We start from the raw sequence: 14,313 nt of genomic DNA, 5'->3' as shown, positions 1-14,313 counted from the left end.
TTCCCCCATCTCAAACAAGTATTTCTTGCTTCTTACACACTCTTTGTTTGCACATTCATTTTCCTCCACCTGAAATTTGTGCCCTCTGCCTATTGGAATCTTTCCAGTTCTATTTCAAATACCATTTCCTAGTTATTTCTCCAACCAGAAAGGTCTCCCTAGACTTCCTATGAGTCTTTATTAGGGCTTTGTTGATGGCACTTTTCTTGCCCCACCTCACTGTGCTTATCTTCCTACTATGTTGTAAGCAACTACATTATAATTACCCCTCAGTGGGAGTACAATGGCCTATGCAAAGTCAGGATTTGATAAACTGCCTTGAACTGGAATGGAACTGAAACCTTTCATTGTGGGAGAATATGCCACTTAATACAGAGTTTAAGCTACTTAATAAAGAGTTTAAACAATTCAAACTCTGCTACATTTTAATGTGATATTATGGGATAAATACGTGAGTGTTTAGTCTTTCTGCAAGTGATATTCATGCAAGCTAGCCTTTGGTTAGCTTTTCCTCAACCTATTTATCACCGTCCTCCATAGGAAGACATATTGACCAGATCTAAATGTCCATATCCAAAACAGAGTAAAACTCTCCCCATCTTATTTGGTGTTAGGTTTCCCTAAGAGCTTCCAGTCTCTGTGCCTGGAGGTTTCCAGGTCAGGTCTCTGAGCTTTAAGCAAATGAAATACCCTAAGCATTTTGTTCACAACAGATTTGGCTGTGTGTGTTTAGAGCACCATTACAGTATTATGTTTTCCATTTTGCATGGGTATAAATTAAAGTACAGAGAAGATTTGATTAGCTTGAGATCCCAGAGTGACTGGCAATGATGGGAATAAAGGCTTGCTCCCCAGATTCCTGGCCCAGTTCACTCCGTACCAAACCACAGGTATGCTGCCTTTTTGCTGATGAGGCCACACAATGTTCCTTGGAGGGGATACCCACTAGCTCTAGGAGGATGAAGGCACATAAGGAGGCTTTGAGAGAGCCATTTGGAGAGTCAGACTAAGGGCCAATTGTCCCGTAAGATTGAGTGAGCATTTCTGAATGTGGTTTAGAAAACATGTGGTGAGAAAATACTTAATGGGGCTTGGGGATATTTATTTTAAATGTCAAGTTGGGGCACCTGGGTGGCTCAGTCGGTTAAATATCCGACTTCGGCTCAGGTCATGATCTTGCAGTCCGTAAGTTCGAGCCCTGTGTTGGGCTCTGTGCTGACAGCTCAGAGCCTGGAGCCTTGTTTGGATTCTGTGTACCCCCCTCTTTCTGTCCCTCCCCCACTTGTGCTCTGTTTCGCTCTGTCTCTCAAAAATAAATAAACGTTAAAAAAATTTTAAATGTCAAGCCACTTTGCATTTATGAGTAATATCTAGTCTTGCATGTCCATCTTTTACTCTGAGTGTAATGCAAATGAAATAATAAGCCAATATAATGTTTTTAAAAGTATGCCATCATTTGAATCCTTAGGAAACTCTGGGAATTTAAAATAACACCAATGACAAAGCAAAGGTGACAGGGATCCACTTGTGGAACTTGGTATCAGCATTTGCCAGGATTTGAAAATCCGGCCTCTAGATAAACTCTTAGAAGGAAAATCACTGAGGATTCCCACCATGTACCCAAGGTCCTATGCCCCCTGCCTTACCTTGCCCCAATCCAACAGTGGATTCTCTGGCTGGTGAACCTCATCTCATCTAGAACTACAAACAACTTTGGATCTTTCCTTATTCACAGTAATGGTTTTGACTGAATACTTGAGTTCTCTCTGCCTAGCCTCTCCTACTTAAAGCCTATTTTCCCTTCCCACTATTTCCTTTCCCTGAGGACACCAACCACAGGAACCTTCTTTAAATTCCTTTCTCACCCTTTTCCCTGCCTCAGGGCCTGTGCCTAGGAGGAACTTCCCACTGATCTTTACAAGGTTTATCATTGTTCTAATCTTAGCTGGAATATCACCTGGTCAGAGAATACCACCTGACTATCCAAGGTAAACCATACAATCACAGTTATCCACAACCAACAACCCACTCCTAGTCTTTCTGGATCACAGCACCTATTTCATTGTCATTAAAGCATGTGTCACCACTTGAACTCTCATCTGTTAACTTTTTCATTGTATCTCTGCCACTAGATAGTAAGTTCAGGGAGACTACCAGCCTTTTCTAATTCTGGTCAGGGCTTCATCCTCAGCACCTAGAGCAGTGCCTGGCATCTAGTAAGTGCTAAATATGGATACGTTGAGTAAATGAAATACCCATCAATGATGTCATGGGGGAAATGCCTCTTTAACCTATGGACTGCTCTAAGAAGTTGCCTAATAATGATCTTTGGAATGACTTCAGCAAGTGCATTACGCGATATCCCCCAAATGTCAGCTGGCTGTACAGTGAAAGTAAATATTAGCCAGGCTTCACGGTTCACCCAGGAAGATGAACTCAGAGTTTGTATAAGCAGTGCGGTCAGCTTCCTATTGGACAATCTTTTACACACAGGTAGTAAAGTATGGAGGGCAGGTATACGAGGCTTCGAGGAGTAGCTGTACCCTTATATGCTGTGCCTGCTGCAGGCAGCAGAAGAGCTCTGATGAAAAGCAGAGGAAATTACAGTTGTCGGGTCTTGTGGTCACAAGGGCATGTGTTGCATATGCAAGGTCATCATGGGATAATTCAGGGTGTAGCTTGCACACATTCTGCTGCTGAAAGAGAGATTTTTTTTCCTACCACATCCGACACATGGTTTGCCAGAGGAAGGGCACGAGATCAGCAGCACTGATGAGCTGGCTTGGTATGTTTAGGCCACAACTCTACTAAACCAATGACTCCCTTTTGACTCCTCCAAGAGAGCCAAAGGAATTTATTCATTACCAAGTGTGAATAGCAATCACACAAAGCCACCAGATTGCTTTTGCCTGTTATACCAGAGGTCACCTCTCAAAAAAAAAAAAAAAAAAATCTTAATAACATTGTCAATACCTACTGCACTAAAATCTTCGGGTGAGAAGAATGTTAACCACTTTTAAGCTACAGATACATACAAGTTTTATTTCTCCATTATAAATCTAGAAATAAAAGAGAACCATAATATAAAGCTACATTTGGAAAAGCACACGGTACTCTTAACTATGTGTAAAGTGGATGTAAGGCCATACAAATCCTCAGTCCTGTTTACAGGCTGGCATGCACATTAATCTATGTAAATAAGTGATTGGGACTTCCCCAAAGTTGTTGGTGATGTTAAGAGTCAGAGAGTATGAGACCATATGGTCATTTAATACATATGTCCATTAGTGGACAAAGCAATGACATGGGAATTCGTAGCTTTGCTATAATTCTGAGTTTTCTACTTTTGTAGAAAGGCCCTGTGGCCTTCACAAAGTTATTTCATCTTTCTGGGCTTTAATTTCTTTATCTGTAAAATGTGAATGATAATTACCTTACAGGGCTATTGATAAAATAAAGTGAGATGATCAGGGTAAAGTGCTTTGTAGATATTCAGTAAGTGTTACTTCCTATTTTCTGGTCCCCAGGAGATGCAGTAGCTCAGTTGAAGGTAAATAGGGCCATCCCTAGGTAAACTATGCTTTAAGCTCAACCTTCGGCCTTTTTACACCTGGCCTAAAGCCCTACAGCATTTCAACCTCTTCAACTTTATCACAATGGCCATCAGTCTCATACTTGTTGACTTGATGGATTTCTCTGTAAATTACTCCCTGTGAGTTTTGTTTGGCTACAAAACCAAACTCAGAAGGTGTTTAACTTTGGTTGGTAATTTGGGTAGAGATTTAGTACATGGAACGAGACCCTTGCATTCTTTTAGGCTAGACAAGTTGAGTCATAGTTTTATATAATTGAATAGTATTAGCCCAGCAAAATAATAAACACTTTTGCTTACATAAGTCAAATTAGAAGATAAATAGCTTATGACATTTTAGTCCTAAGTGTAGGATAAGAACGAGGGCCTTAAAATTTAATCAGGCACATTTTTAAAGCATTCTCAGGGTAAGCGCTAAACAATTATATACGAATGGAGGAAGAAGTATGTGGTACATAAATGAGATACATATTTTCTTAGTAGGAAGAAGGTGACTTGGCTATACAAGCACAGAGAACACAGGAGATGAGCAAAGATACATAGGGGAGGGGGTTCTATTTGACAAATTACACGGCAATTATCCACATAACTCAGAAGCAATGAGGCTTTAACAAAGAGTCTCCCTACTTTAGCAGCTGACACACTACATGAGTAAAGCAACAAGTGAATACATCAAAACACTATGCAATCATAATAAAGCAAAAGGAGGCGCCTGGGTGGCTCAATCAGTTAAGCGTCTGACTTCAGCTCAGGTCATGATCTCACAGCTCATGAGTTCAAGCCCCGTGTCAGGCTCTATGCTGATAGCTCAGAGCCTGAAGCCACCTTCAGATTCTGTGTCTCCCTCTCTCTGCTCCTCACCAGCTCACACTGTCTCTCTCTCCTTCAGAAATAAACATTTGGGGTGCCTGGATGGCTCAGTCAGTTGAGTGTCCGACTTTGGCTCAGGCCATGATCTCACAGCTCGTGAGTTCGAACCCAGCATTGGGCTGTTTCAGATTCTGTGTCTCCCTCTCTCTCTGCCCCTAACCCACTTGCATTCTGTCTCTGTCTCTCTCAAAAAAAAAAAAAAAAAAAGTAAATAAATAAACATTGAAAAAAATAATAAACATTTAAAAAAATTAAAGCAAACAGAAAGTGGCCTGGCCCTAATGTCCAGATGATCAGACACAACTGGAGTCAAAACTTAATCATTAGCACATGTAACATTAGAACTGTGATAAGAGGACTTTAATTCCTATAGAAATATGCTCTTTATCTGAAACTATTTCAGTCTAAGATGTTTTCATAAATTATCTCATAAACACTTTTCTTTGTTTATGTGCTTGTCACTCTACCAAGGATGGTGCGGGGTTGAAAAATGTGTAATCAATAGGGTTTCTGCCCTCAAAGAGCTTACTTTCTCATTAAGGAGAGAAGATAGACACATGCAAAACAACCATAAATACACAACAGCATGCAATTAGGTGATGAATCAATACTCCATTTATAGTATAAATGCTATAAAAGTTCAGAAGAGTAAGAAAGCCACAGAAATAAAGGAAGATTCCATGAAGGATGTGGCATTTGATCAAATTCTTGAAAGATGGGTAGTATTTAAGGATTAGAAGATAAACCTGAGATGCAATCTTCACTTTAACACTTACATGTTGTGTGTCCTTAGGCAAGATATTTAAAGCTGCAAAGCCTCTTTCTCATCCATACAGTAGGAAGGATAATGTCTAACTCTACAGTGTGTTGGGAAGATTCCATAAATATGTAAAGAAAATGATAAAGAACCTAATACATGGTACATACTTAGTAAATTTTAACTATAATCAAAAATGACCTTAATGTAGTTGTGCCTCTTTTTCTGAATGATTTCAAATGAACTTTGGTGGAAACAAATTGGCACAGATGTGAATACGTAAAGAGGAAGGTATGCATCCAGTTAGAAAGAAGAAACATGTAGAGATGATCACACATGTTTGAGGTGATCCCTATTTGATGAGAACAGCAGGTTCAAATAGGAAAAAGCACAGTGTAGATGTGGTAAGTCATTCTTTCATTGAAAACAAATTTATTGATCAACTACTAGGTACCAGGCATTGTACTAAGTATGAGAGTTGAATAAAGGTGAGCTTTAAAAAGCAAACGTTACAATTTGACTTGACATAGTAGAAAACCGGGTGAAATGGAAGTTATTTATTTTAGCCATCTATTATGCAAAGGAGGTACATGTAATAAAAATAGAATTGAGGGGCGCCTGGGTGAGTCAGTTGGTTAAGCCTCCAACTCTCAATTTTTGGCTCAGGTCATGATCTCACGGTTCGTGAGACTGAGCACCATGCACTTTGGACTCCTCGCTAACAGCCTGGAGCCTGCTTGGGATTCTCTCTCTCTCCCTCTCTCTCTGCCCCTCCCCAGCTCTCTAACTCTCTCTCAAAATAAATAAATAAATTTAAAGAAATTAGACTTTAAAAAACTAAAATCTGACAGCAAATAGACTAGAATGAGAGTGGAGGGTGGACATAAGGAGTGTAAGTAAAAAGCTGTTGCATTTGTTAACTTGAAAGAATGGTGGTCATATGAATGATGCAGGAATGGACAAACATGAGGAGTAAACAAAAGAACTTCTATGTGATTTAGTAAATGACTTGATTTGGGAAATGAAGGTAGGAAAAAATGATTCAAAGATGAATATAAGGTTTGCCCTTGAGTGAATGAAAGAACGACACAGAAAAAGGAGGGGTTGTTGATGGTTTCGGAGTCAGGTTAAGTTTGAGGTGAAGATAAATTATTTGTTGAGCATTTACCTTACAAGATCCATGTAGTCAATATAAGCAAAGGCAGTAGAACTGGGGGAAAATGATTATAAAGACCATGTTGCAGTTGGGATGGTTCAGACACCAAAGATGACCACAATGCAGACAGGAGAAAGGCTGGGAGGTTTGACCTTTTGCGCAAAGGAACGAGTGAGGAGGAGTGAGTGTGTGAAGCAGTGGGAAGAGGCTAGGATGAAGGAGAATGTGAAAGAAACCACAAGAGGGGAGAGTTCTGGAAAGCAGTTGACCAATAACACTAAATGCATCTAAGAGTCCAAGAGAATGAAGTTTGGGATAAATACTTGTGGGGCATTTATCCACAAAATTATTGATGGATAACTATAAAATAATGTAGAATTAAAATTTTTTTAATGTTTACTTATTTTTGAGAGAGAAAGAGAAAGAGAGAGAGAGAGAGAGAGAAAGAGAGAGTCTGTGTGTGTGTGTGTGTGTGTGTGTGTGTGTGTGTGAGCAGGGGAGGGGCAGAGAGAGGGAGCACAGAACTGAAGCAGGCTCCAGGCTTTGAGCTGTCAGCACAGAGCCAAAGCAGGGCTCAAACCCAAGAACTGTGAGATCATGACCCAAGCCAAAGTTGAACACTCAACTGACTGAGCCAGCCAGGTACCCCAAAATAATGCAAAATTTAAGAGGTATTCTAAGGTAGAACAATTTTAAAATATATGACAAATATAGATCTTGTGTTTTTAAAGTCCTGACAGACACTAATCTTTGGATTCAGGAATAAGAACTGAAGTCCCTGAGATTTCCCCAAATCATAAGTTATTCAGCATTTATGTAACACTTCACTTATATATATTATTAAATAATAATAGTGACCATAATCATAAATAGTGAATCCTTTTTCTGTTATATGGTTATAATTTTTCTGTAAAAAATAATAATAAATGTATGGCTTATTAGTATTATGAATATATTTCTAAGAAGGTTATCTATTTAAATAACATGTAAAATTAGTTCTACCTGATAAGGACATTTAATAATGGAAAACACTAAAAAAAATCAAAAAACAAACACACCAACATAAATCCCAAGCAAAAGACATTAAAAATTGCAAGAACAACAATTACCATTGATAAAATGAAATTTTAAAACTTAGAATATATTAATTGCCTTACCTGATAGTCTTTACCTGTGTTTCACGATTAAGCTTATACTCATAGAAAAATTTCTTTCATTTTGTGCTCACATTGGTCAAATTGTTAATCGTGAGTCTGAAAGCATCTTCAAGTTGAACATTAGCATATGTAGTTCCACATAAACTCATTTTTTAAGGGTGAAAATATTTTGTCTCCCCTAATTTTGTTTTTTTTTAAATTTGTTAACGTTTTATTTATTTTTGAGACAGGGAGAGACAGAGCATGAACAGGGGAGGGTCAGAGAGAGGGAGATACAGAATCTGAAACAGGCTCCAGGCTCTGAGCTGTCAGCACAGAGCCCGACACGGGGCTCGAACTCATGGACCACGAGATCATGACCTGAGCCGAAGTCAGCCGCTTAACTGACTGAGCCACCCAGGCGTCCCCTAATTTTGGTTTTGACATTGAAACTGGGTTGCTCTTTTTTAAGTTCAGATCCCCCACCTCCAATAATATTTGTATTTCCTTCTCTTTGCATTTCTTAGGGGTTAATAAATTTACAAAGAGCTGCAGTCCACTGTGAATATATTGGGCAGTATTTGAAAAACGTAACATTCCAAATCTCCTATCAAGATTAACAGCACTGCACAAAATCACATGTTGAAAAATTTAAATTTAAGGACTTATTTGGTTTCTAAAACATGATTATTTCTTGGAACAAAATTCATACGATCTGTATAGAATATACTATACAAATAAACTTACATTTACTTAATTTGTAAGAATGATGAGTCATTAGCAGCAGATAGGGCCATGAACACGTACTTTTAACGTAGCCACAACTACAAATTTACTGATTAGACAGTAACCATTTCTTGAAGGGTCACCAGTAACTTTCAACTTGTATGTTAGCATTTCCTGCTTTTGCATTCATTTGAACTAGTTATGTCTCTGTAATGATGGTTGGGTTTTAATTCTTACAGGAAAATTATAATACTTTCCCCATTTTACTGATTTCTTGACATATTTTTTTCAGAATTTGGAAAAAAATATATAAATTTGATAGAAAATGACAGCAAGGAATTCCTGCATGAAAATATGACTCAGACATGTATTTTTATTTCGGAAGCTTTAAGCTGAAAGTAATAGGAAAAGCAATGTTAAAGTGGCCTAAATGATGAAGGGATTCATTATAACATGTATCAAGATGTCCTAAACTACCTGGCGTTGGTTAATTTAACAAATCAAAAACAACATCAAGAGCTCACGTGCTTTCCACCTTCCTACCTTGTCATCCCTGGTGTGTGCACTCCCTCCTGGTCACAAGACAGATGCAGCTGTTTCAGGTGCCAAGGTCTCACATCCTAACATTCAAAGCAGAATGGGGACAATTTATTTCTTTCAGTCTTTTTGTTTTAGTGAATAAAACATCTTATCTCCAAGCCCTCAAAGACTTCCCCTCATCCTTCATTAGCCAGAACTAAGTAACATGCCCATCCTTAAAGCCATCACAACAGAAAAAACAGGGGAAGCATAATCAGTTTAGTACTATCTAGTTTAACTTGAGACATGGAAAAAAGGGAAAATAGCTATTGTGCAGGCCAGTGATTCTCCAACTGTTTGGTCTCATGACCTTTTTTTTTTTTTTTTTAAAGTTTTTCATTTATGAGGAGACAGAGAGAGTGGGGATGGGCAGGGAGAGAGGGAGAGAAAGAATCCCAAGCAGGCTCCGGTGCTCTCAGCGCAGTGCCTGATGCAGGGTCTGAACTGAGGAACCGTGAGATCATGACTTGAGCAGAAATCGAGTCAATCGCTTAACCGATGGAATCAGCCAGGTGCCCCTGGTTTCATGACCTCTTAAAAATTATTGAGGACTGCAAAGAGCTTTGGTTTATGCAGTAGGTATTAGTATTTCTTGCATCACAAATTTAAACTCTGAAAAATTTTAAATGGTTATTAATGTATTTAATGAAAATAATAATAATAGGGCAGTCATTTATTACTATACTGTGGTAGGTGGAATGAAGGTTCCTAATAATGGTTCACATCCTAATCCCAGGTACCTATGAATATGTTCAGGTATGACTAAGGTGATGTTGAGATGGATCTTGAGATGGGCAGGCTATGCTGGATTATCTAAATGGGCCCAATATAATCACAAGGCTAGGTATAAGTGAAAGAAGGAGGCATGTCTAGCTATCATAGGCTTTAGAGATGTAAGGCTATCAAGAACCAAGGAATATGGGTGGCCTCTAGAAGCTGGACAAGGTAAGGGAAAGGATTCTCCCCTTGGGTCTCCAGAAAGGAAAACAGGCCTGCAGACACCTTGATTGTAGCTTGATGAAACCCGTTTCAGACTTCTGACCTCTAGAATTATAAATTTGTGTTGTTTTAGGCCACTAAATTTGTGGTAATTTGTTACAGCAGCACTAGAAAGCGAATACATACCCATGTTTTAAAATGAAAACTATGTTTTCCAGAACAAAAAATAGAGAAAAGTGGCACTGATCTACATTTTTTTTTTTTTTTTGGCAAATCTCTTTAATGTCTGATATAACCAGATAGGTAACTTTTTGTTTCTGCTTCTGCATTCAATTTGTTGAGTATCACACATCAGGCTGCCTTTGGGAAATTCTGCTGTACATTTGTGACAATGTGAATGAGAAAGGCAAATAATTGCTCAGTATATAATAAAAATAGTTTTGACCCCATGGCCCTCCTGAAAGGGTCTCGGAGACCCCAGGGTTGCCCCAGACCACACTTTGAAGACCCCTGGTACAGGAAGTCAACAGTTTTTACTCCACCCCCAAAAGAACAGATATGGCACGCTTTTCTCCCCCTCATATTCCTAGAGCGAACTTGTCTGGCCCTAAGGTCATCGTCAACATAGGGAAATGATTTTGACATTTCTTTCTTAATTCTGCCAATATTTCTAAGAGCTTATTTTGTGCTTGGCACCGTTATATGGACCAATGCTATGTAAGCGAACAAGGTCAATACAGCTCTTGCACTCACAGAGCTCATGTTTTAGCTGCATAAAAATAACAAGCACATAAACAAGACAATTTCAGATACTTCTAAGGCACATAAAGAAAATAAGTAATGGGAGAAAGTGTGAGGGGTATTTCAGGAAGTGGGTAAAGAGCTACTTTAATTAGAATCTAAAGAAGTGAAGTTAGAGCTGAAATGTGATGAATGAGAAGGAACCATTGGAAAACAGGGGAGAATATTCCAGGTGGAGAGAATGGCAGGGCAAAGAGCAGGAAAGAGCTTGGCAAGGTGGACAGAAAGAAAGCCAGTGTGACTTTAGTGTGGTCACAAGAGGAATAAAAACCGGAAGAAAACAGTTGAAAAGCCCAGCACGAATGGATCATTAAAGTCTTGCAGGTCACAAAAGAGTTTAGGTTGTAGTCCAATTGCCATACAAACGCACTGGAGGAAAGGAGATGCTGTGGCGTTCTCTGTATCTTTGCTTCTGTAAATTCTTCCACCTTCTCCAAGGGCTGCTCTTTGGGCCCAACACATCTTTATAATGAGGACTCTCTAGAAAGGCACTGGATCCCAAATAGACACATCTTGCCTCACATAAATTGTTTGTATGCTAACATCAAAAACAGACAGATCTGGAACCAATCAGGGGAATGTAAATTACAGGTTACTTGATGTGGAATAACTTCTGCTGTTGGCCAGTGTAGGTGCACAGCCAAAAATGCAGTGTGAATACAATTGTTTGGCAATTGCTGGTCTGTCAGTTGTCCAAAGCGGTAAGTGTGTGAATGGATTTGTATGGGTAATGACTCTGAAATTAGCAACTAGCTTTTCTCGTCTCTCCATGATACAGGAAAACACATTGGAACTTGGCTCATTTCTGGAGAATTCTTGTGATGATCCTCAGTTGCTCAGAATGCACATTTGGTCGTCATTATCCCTTGTGTAATCAGTTTCTACAAACTATAGGATGATGTTACAGTGATGTTTACAGAATAAGGGAACATGCTCCACACCTTAATCAAATCATTTAAAGATGAGCCTTCTTAGAGAACATGCATTTATATATATATATATATATATATATATATATATATATATATATATGCGTAGTCATTAGATAGTCTTTACTTTGATTTATGCTCTAGAGAAGTAATCTGTCTCCCACTAGAAACCTCCAGATGAACCATGTGCCTAGAATTCTATAAGGTATTTACTATAAATAATATAGTAGAAGCCTTACCAGACAGACCTTTCCACAACAAGATGATGCAGAGAATTACACAAATACAGAAATGAGTTGAAATCTGCTTTCCAAGGGCCTAAAAACGGTCAGAAATTTGGACCCAATCAATACACAGAACTGCAGGTGCGGTGGCCCCACTGTTAAAAAGCGCGATCCACGTGAATAATAAGCCTAATCACATTTTCAGAACAGCTGTGGCTACTTGGGCCATAGTCTCTCATCATGCCTCCCAAATATTCTTTTTAATTGTTGTGAAAATTTATATTAAACTGAAGACCAGACTGTGCATCAAAGAACCTAGAAGTATGTACTTCCAAGGCTACATATTTTCAAAGGAATTTAATTCTGACCTCTGGATGCAATGGAGCAGTTTCTCTGCCCCTCTACTTCGGGGAAGGCAGAAAGGAAGAAGGGATGATTCAAACCTGTTGTTCTGCCAAAAGTCCTCCACGATTCCGATTTCTAGTGAGTGCTCAGAGAATCTGCCCGAAACCTGTGCCTTCTTTCCATGTCAGATAAGCAGAAAGTTTGCTCCAGCTATGATCAATCTGCACAACGCAGAGATGTTTTTTTGGCATAAAGCGTACGCTAGAAAGCGGATGGTGATTAAACTCGCCCCCACCCCCCACCCCCCCCTTCTTGCGGCCGGCTGGGGAGTGTGTTTTGCTTGCATTGAAGAAATGTCCTTCAGCTGCAGGCGTGTGCGTTTTTGCGTCTCGGGGACAGGACGACGCGGGCCGGCTGAGTGTCACCCACAGATGTGAACGGTCTTGCCCCGCGGAGACGGCGGTCCCCTTCCTCTCCCCGGGCCGTCTCCAGCCCGAGGCCCGCGGCCCAGACCAGGGGAAGGGGAAGGAAGCCCTCGCCGCAAGCCGACGTCTGGGCCGGCACAAAACACGCTGCCACCAGTAACTTTCCCCCCGTGGCTGCGCGCAACTTTTTTGCCTGTTCGCCCAGCACGTTCTGTCCCGAGTTTGTGTCCCCTGGGTTTTCCTCCGCTTCCCTCACCTTCTGTCAGGCGGCGCGCGGAGGACCTGGGTTGGCGGGGGCGAGGGGGCGCCGGGGCCGCCGCGGCGGAAGAGAAAAAGGGGAAGGGGGAAAGGAGGAGGGGGCGGCGGCGGCGGTGCGGGAGGAGGAACTGGTCAAAGGGGACACAGACCGGCGAGCGCCCGAAAAGGAAAGCGACGCCGCGGTTTGCTGCAGTCGGGATAAAGTTCGCGCCCTTTCCTCGGGGTTTCTGCCTTTGACAGCTGGGCGCTGGCAGCCACCTCCACCTCCACGCCCGCACCCCCCGGGGGGCGCCAAAGTTGTTTTTCCATCCCCACCAGGAGCCGCGCGAACAGTAACAGGGCGGGGGTGGGGGGGTGGGGAGGCGAAATATACATCCTCCCTCACGAAACCCCTAGAATCTGAGGACAAACAACAACAAAACTAACCCACTTCTATTTTGCAAAAGGGAAGCAACATTGTAGTCACGACAATTTTGCAGAGAGGAGAAACTTGTGGGGCTTGCAAATCCGCCCCAGGTCACCTCGCCCGCCGGTCTCTCCCCCGCCCCCCACAGCAGCCCCCTCCTGGGACAGTCCGTTCCTTTTTTTTTTTTTTTTTTTTTTTTTTTTTGTCCCGTGGAGCCAGGGAACTCTGCAGGCTCCGACTTGGAGAGCGAGGGCGACCCTGGGCGCGTGTGTAAATCAGTCACCTGAGCGCAGAGGGGCCGCGGCGAGGGCGCGCGCGGGCGGGCGGGCGGGGAGAGGCGGAGGCGGCGAGAGCGGCGGCCCGGAGGAAATCGGGAGGGGGAGGGAAAGAAAGGCCGAGACAGAAGCAGCGAGAGGCGGCCGAGGGGCTGGTCCAGGCGCGGCCGCTAAGAGGAGACCAAGAGGCGGGGGCTGCACTTGACAACCAGCATGCCGAGATGGTAAGAAGTTTCCACCCTCCTTTCCTTTTTATTCTAGACTTCGTCAGACGCGACCCCCGCGCCCGCGCGCTCCCGGGGCCGCCCGGGGGCCGTGTTTTCCTCAGGTCCGGCGGCGTGAGGTGGAGGGGGGCGCTGAGGAGGGCGGGCTGGAGGGGAGAACCCCAGCCCGACCCGGCCCCCGCCGTGCTCCCGAAATTTCCCCTCAACTTGGCCCAAGTTTGCGAGGAGAGCTCCGGGGTGGGAGGGGTTGTATGTGTGTGAGGAGAGAGTGAGGGGCTCGGAAGTTCGCCCCCTCTCGCGGCGGGCGAGGAAAGGTGAGCGGCCGGCGAGCGAGAGGCTCCAGGGAGTTGGGACGGGCTGGGGCGGACGGGGTGGAAGGGAGGCGGGGGATGAATGGAGCGCTGGAGGGAGTTCGGGGCGGAGAGGAAAGCGTTTTGGACAACGGTAACTTTTAAAACTTGCCCGCGAGTGAGGGCCGGGCGGCTGGGCGTGGGCGCCTGGGCGCGCTGGTGCGCCGCGCCGCGAGGACGCGGCCGCCGGGTCCCGGCACCTTGGCGTTTCCTCTCCCCTCGCCCTCGCGTTCGGGAACCCTCCCTTTGTACATGAAGAAAACGTAGGAAGGTGCTCCTGGAGACTTTCTGAAGAATGTGCGAAACGTGGGGCAGGAAAAT

The 14,313-nt window shown here is 42.6% G+C and overlaps 1 protein-coding gene and 1 long non-coding RNA gene across 14 annotated transcripts in view; one reads left to right on the top strand and one right to left on the bottom strand.

Moving 5' to 3' along the window:
- LOC102959011 overlaps positions 1-8,858 on the bottom strand; it is a 28,726-nt gene extending 19,868 nt beyond the window's left edge. Inside the window, exon 1 of the long non-coding RNA XR_006210586.1 lies at positions 8,781-8,858. This is a non-coding gene — a long non-coding RNA (uncharacterized LOC102959011). The remainder of the gene's footprint in view (positions 1-8,780) is intronic.
- Positions 8,859-13,530: 4,672 nt separating this feature from the next.
- Positions 13,531-14,313, top strand: part of BNC2 (basonuclin 2) — a 427,090-nt gene continuing 426,307 nt past the window's right edge. For 12 of the 13 annotated variants that reach the window (XM_042964289.1, XM_042964286.1, XM_042964283.1 and 9 more), the window contains exon 1: positions 13,531-13,642. In XM_042964289.1, coding sequence (XP_042820223.1) covers positions 13,640-13,642 — 3 coding nt within the window. In that variant the 5' untranslated portion in view covers positions 13,531-13,639. Of the gene's footprint in view, positions 13,643-13,927; positions 13,957-14,313 lie in introns of those variants that run through there. The other variant, XM_042964284.1, reaches the window with a different exon arrangement.

Source organism: Panthera tigris, chromosome D4 (assembly GCF_018350195.1).
Source record: "Panthera tigris isolate Pti1 chromosome D4, P.tigris_Pti1_mat1.1, whole genome shotgun sequence".
Lineage (NCBI taxonomy): Eukaryota > Metazoa > Chordata > Mammalia > Carnivora > Felidae > Panthera > Panthera tigris.
This window is presented reverse-complemented; position numbering and strand designations above follow the sequence as displayed.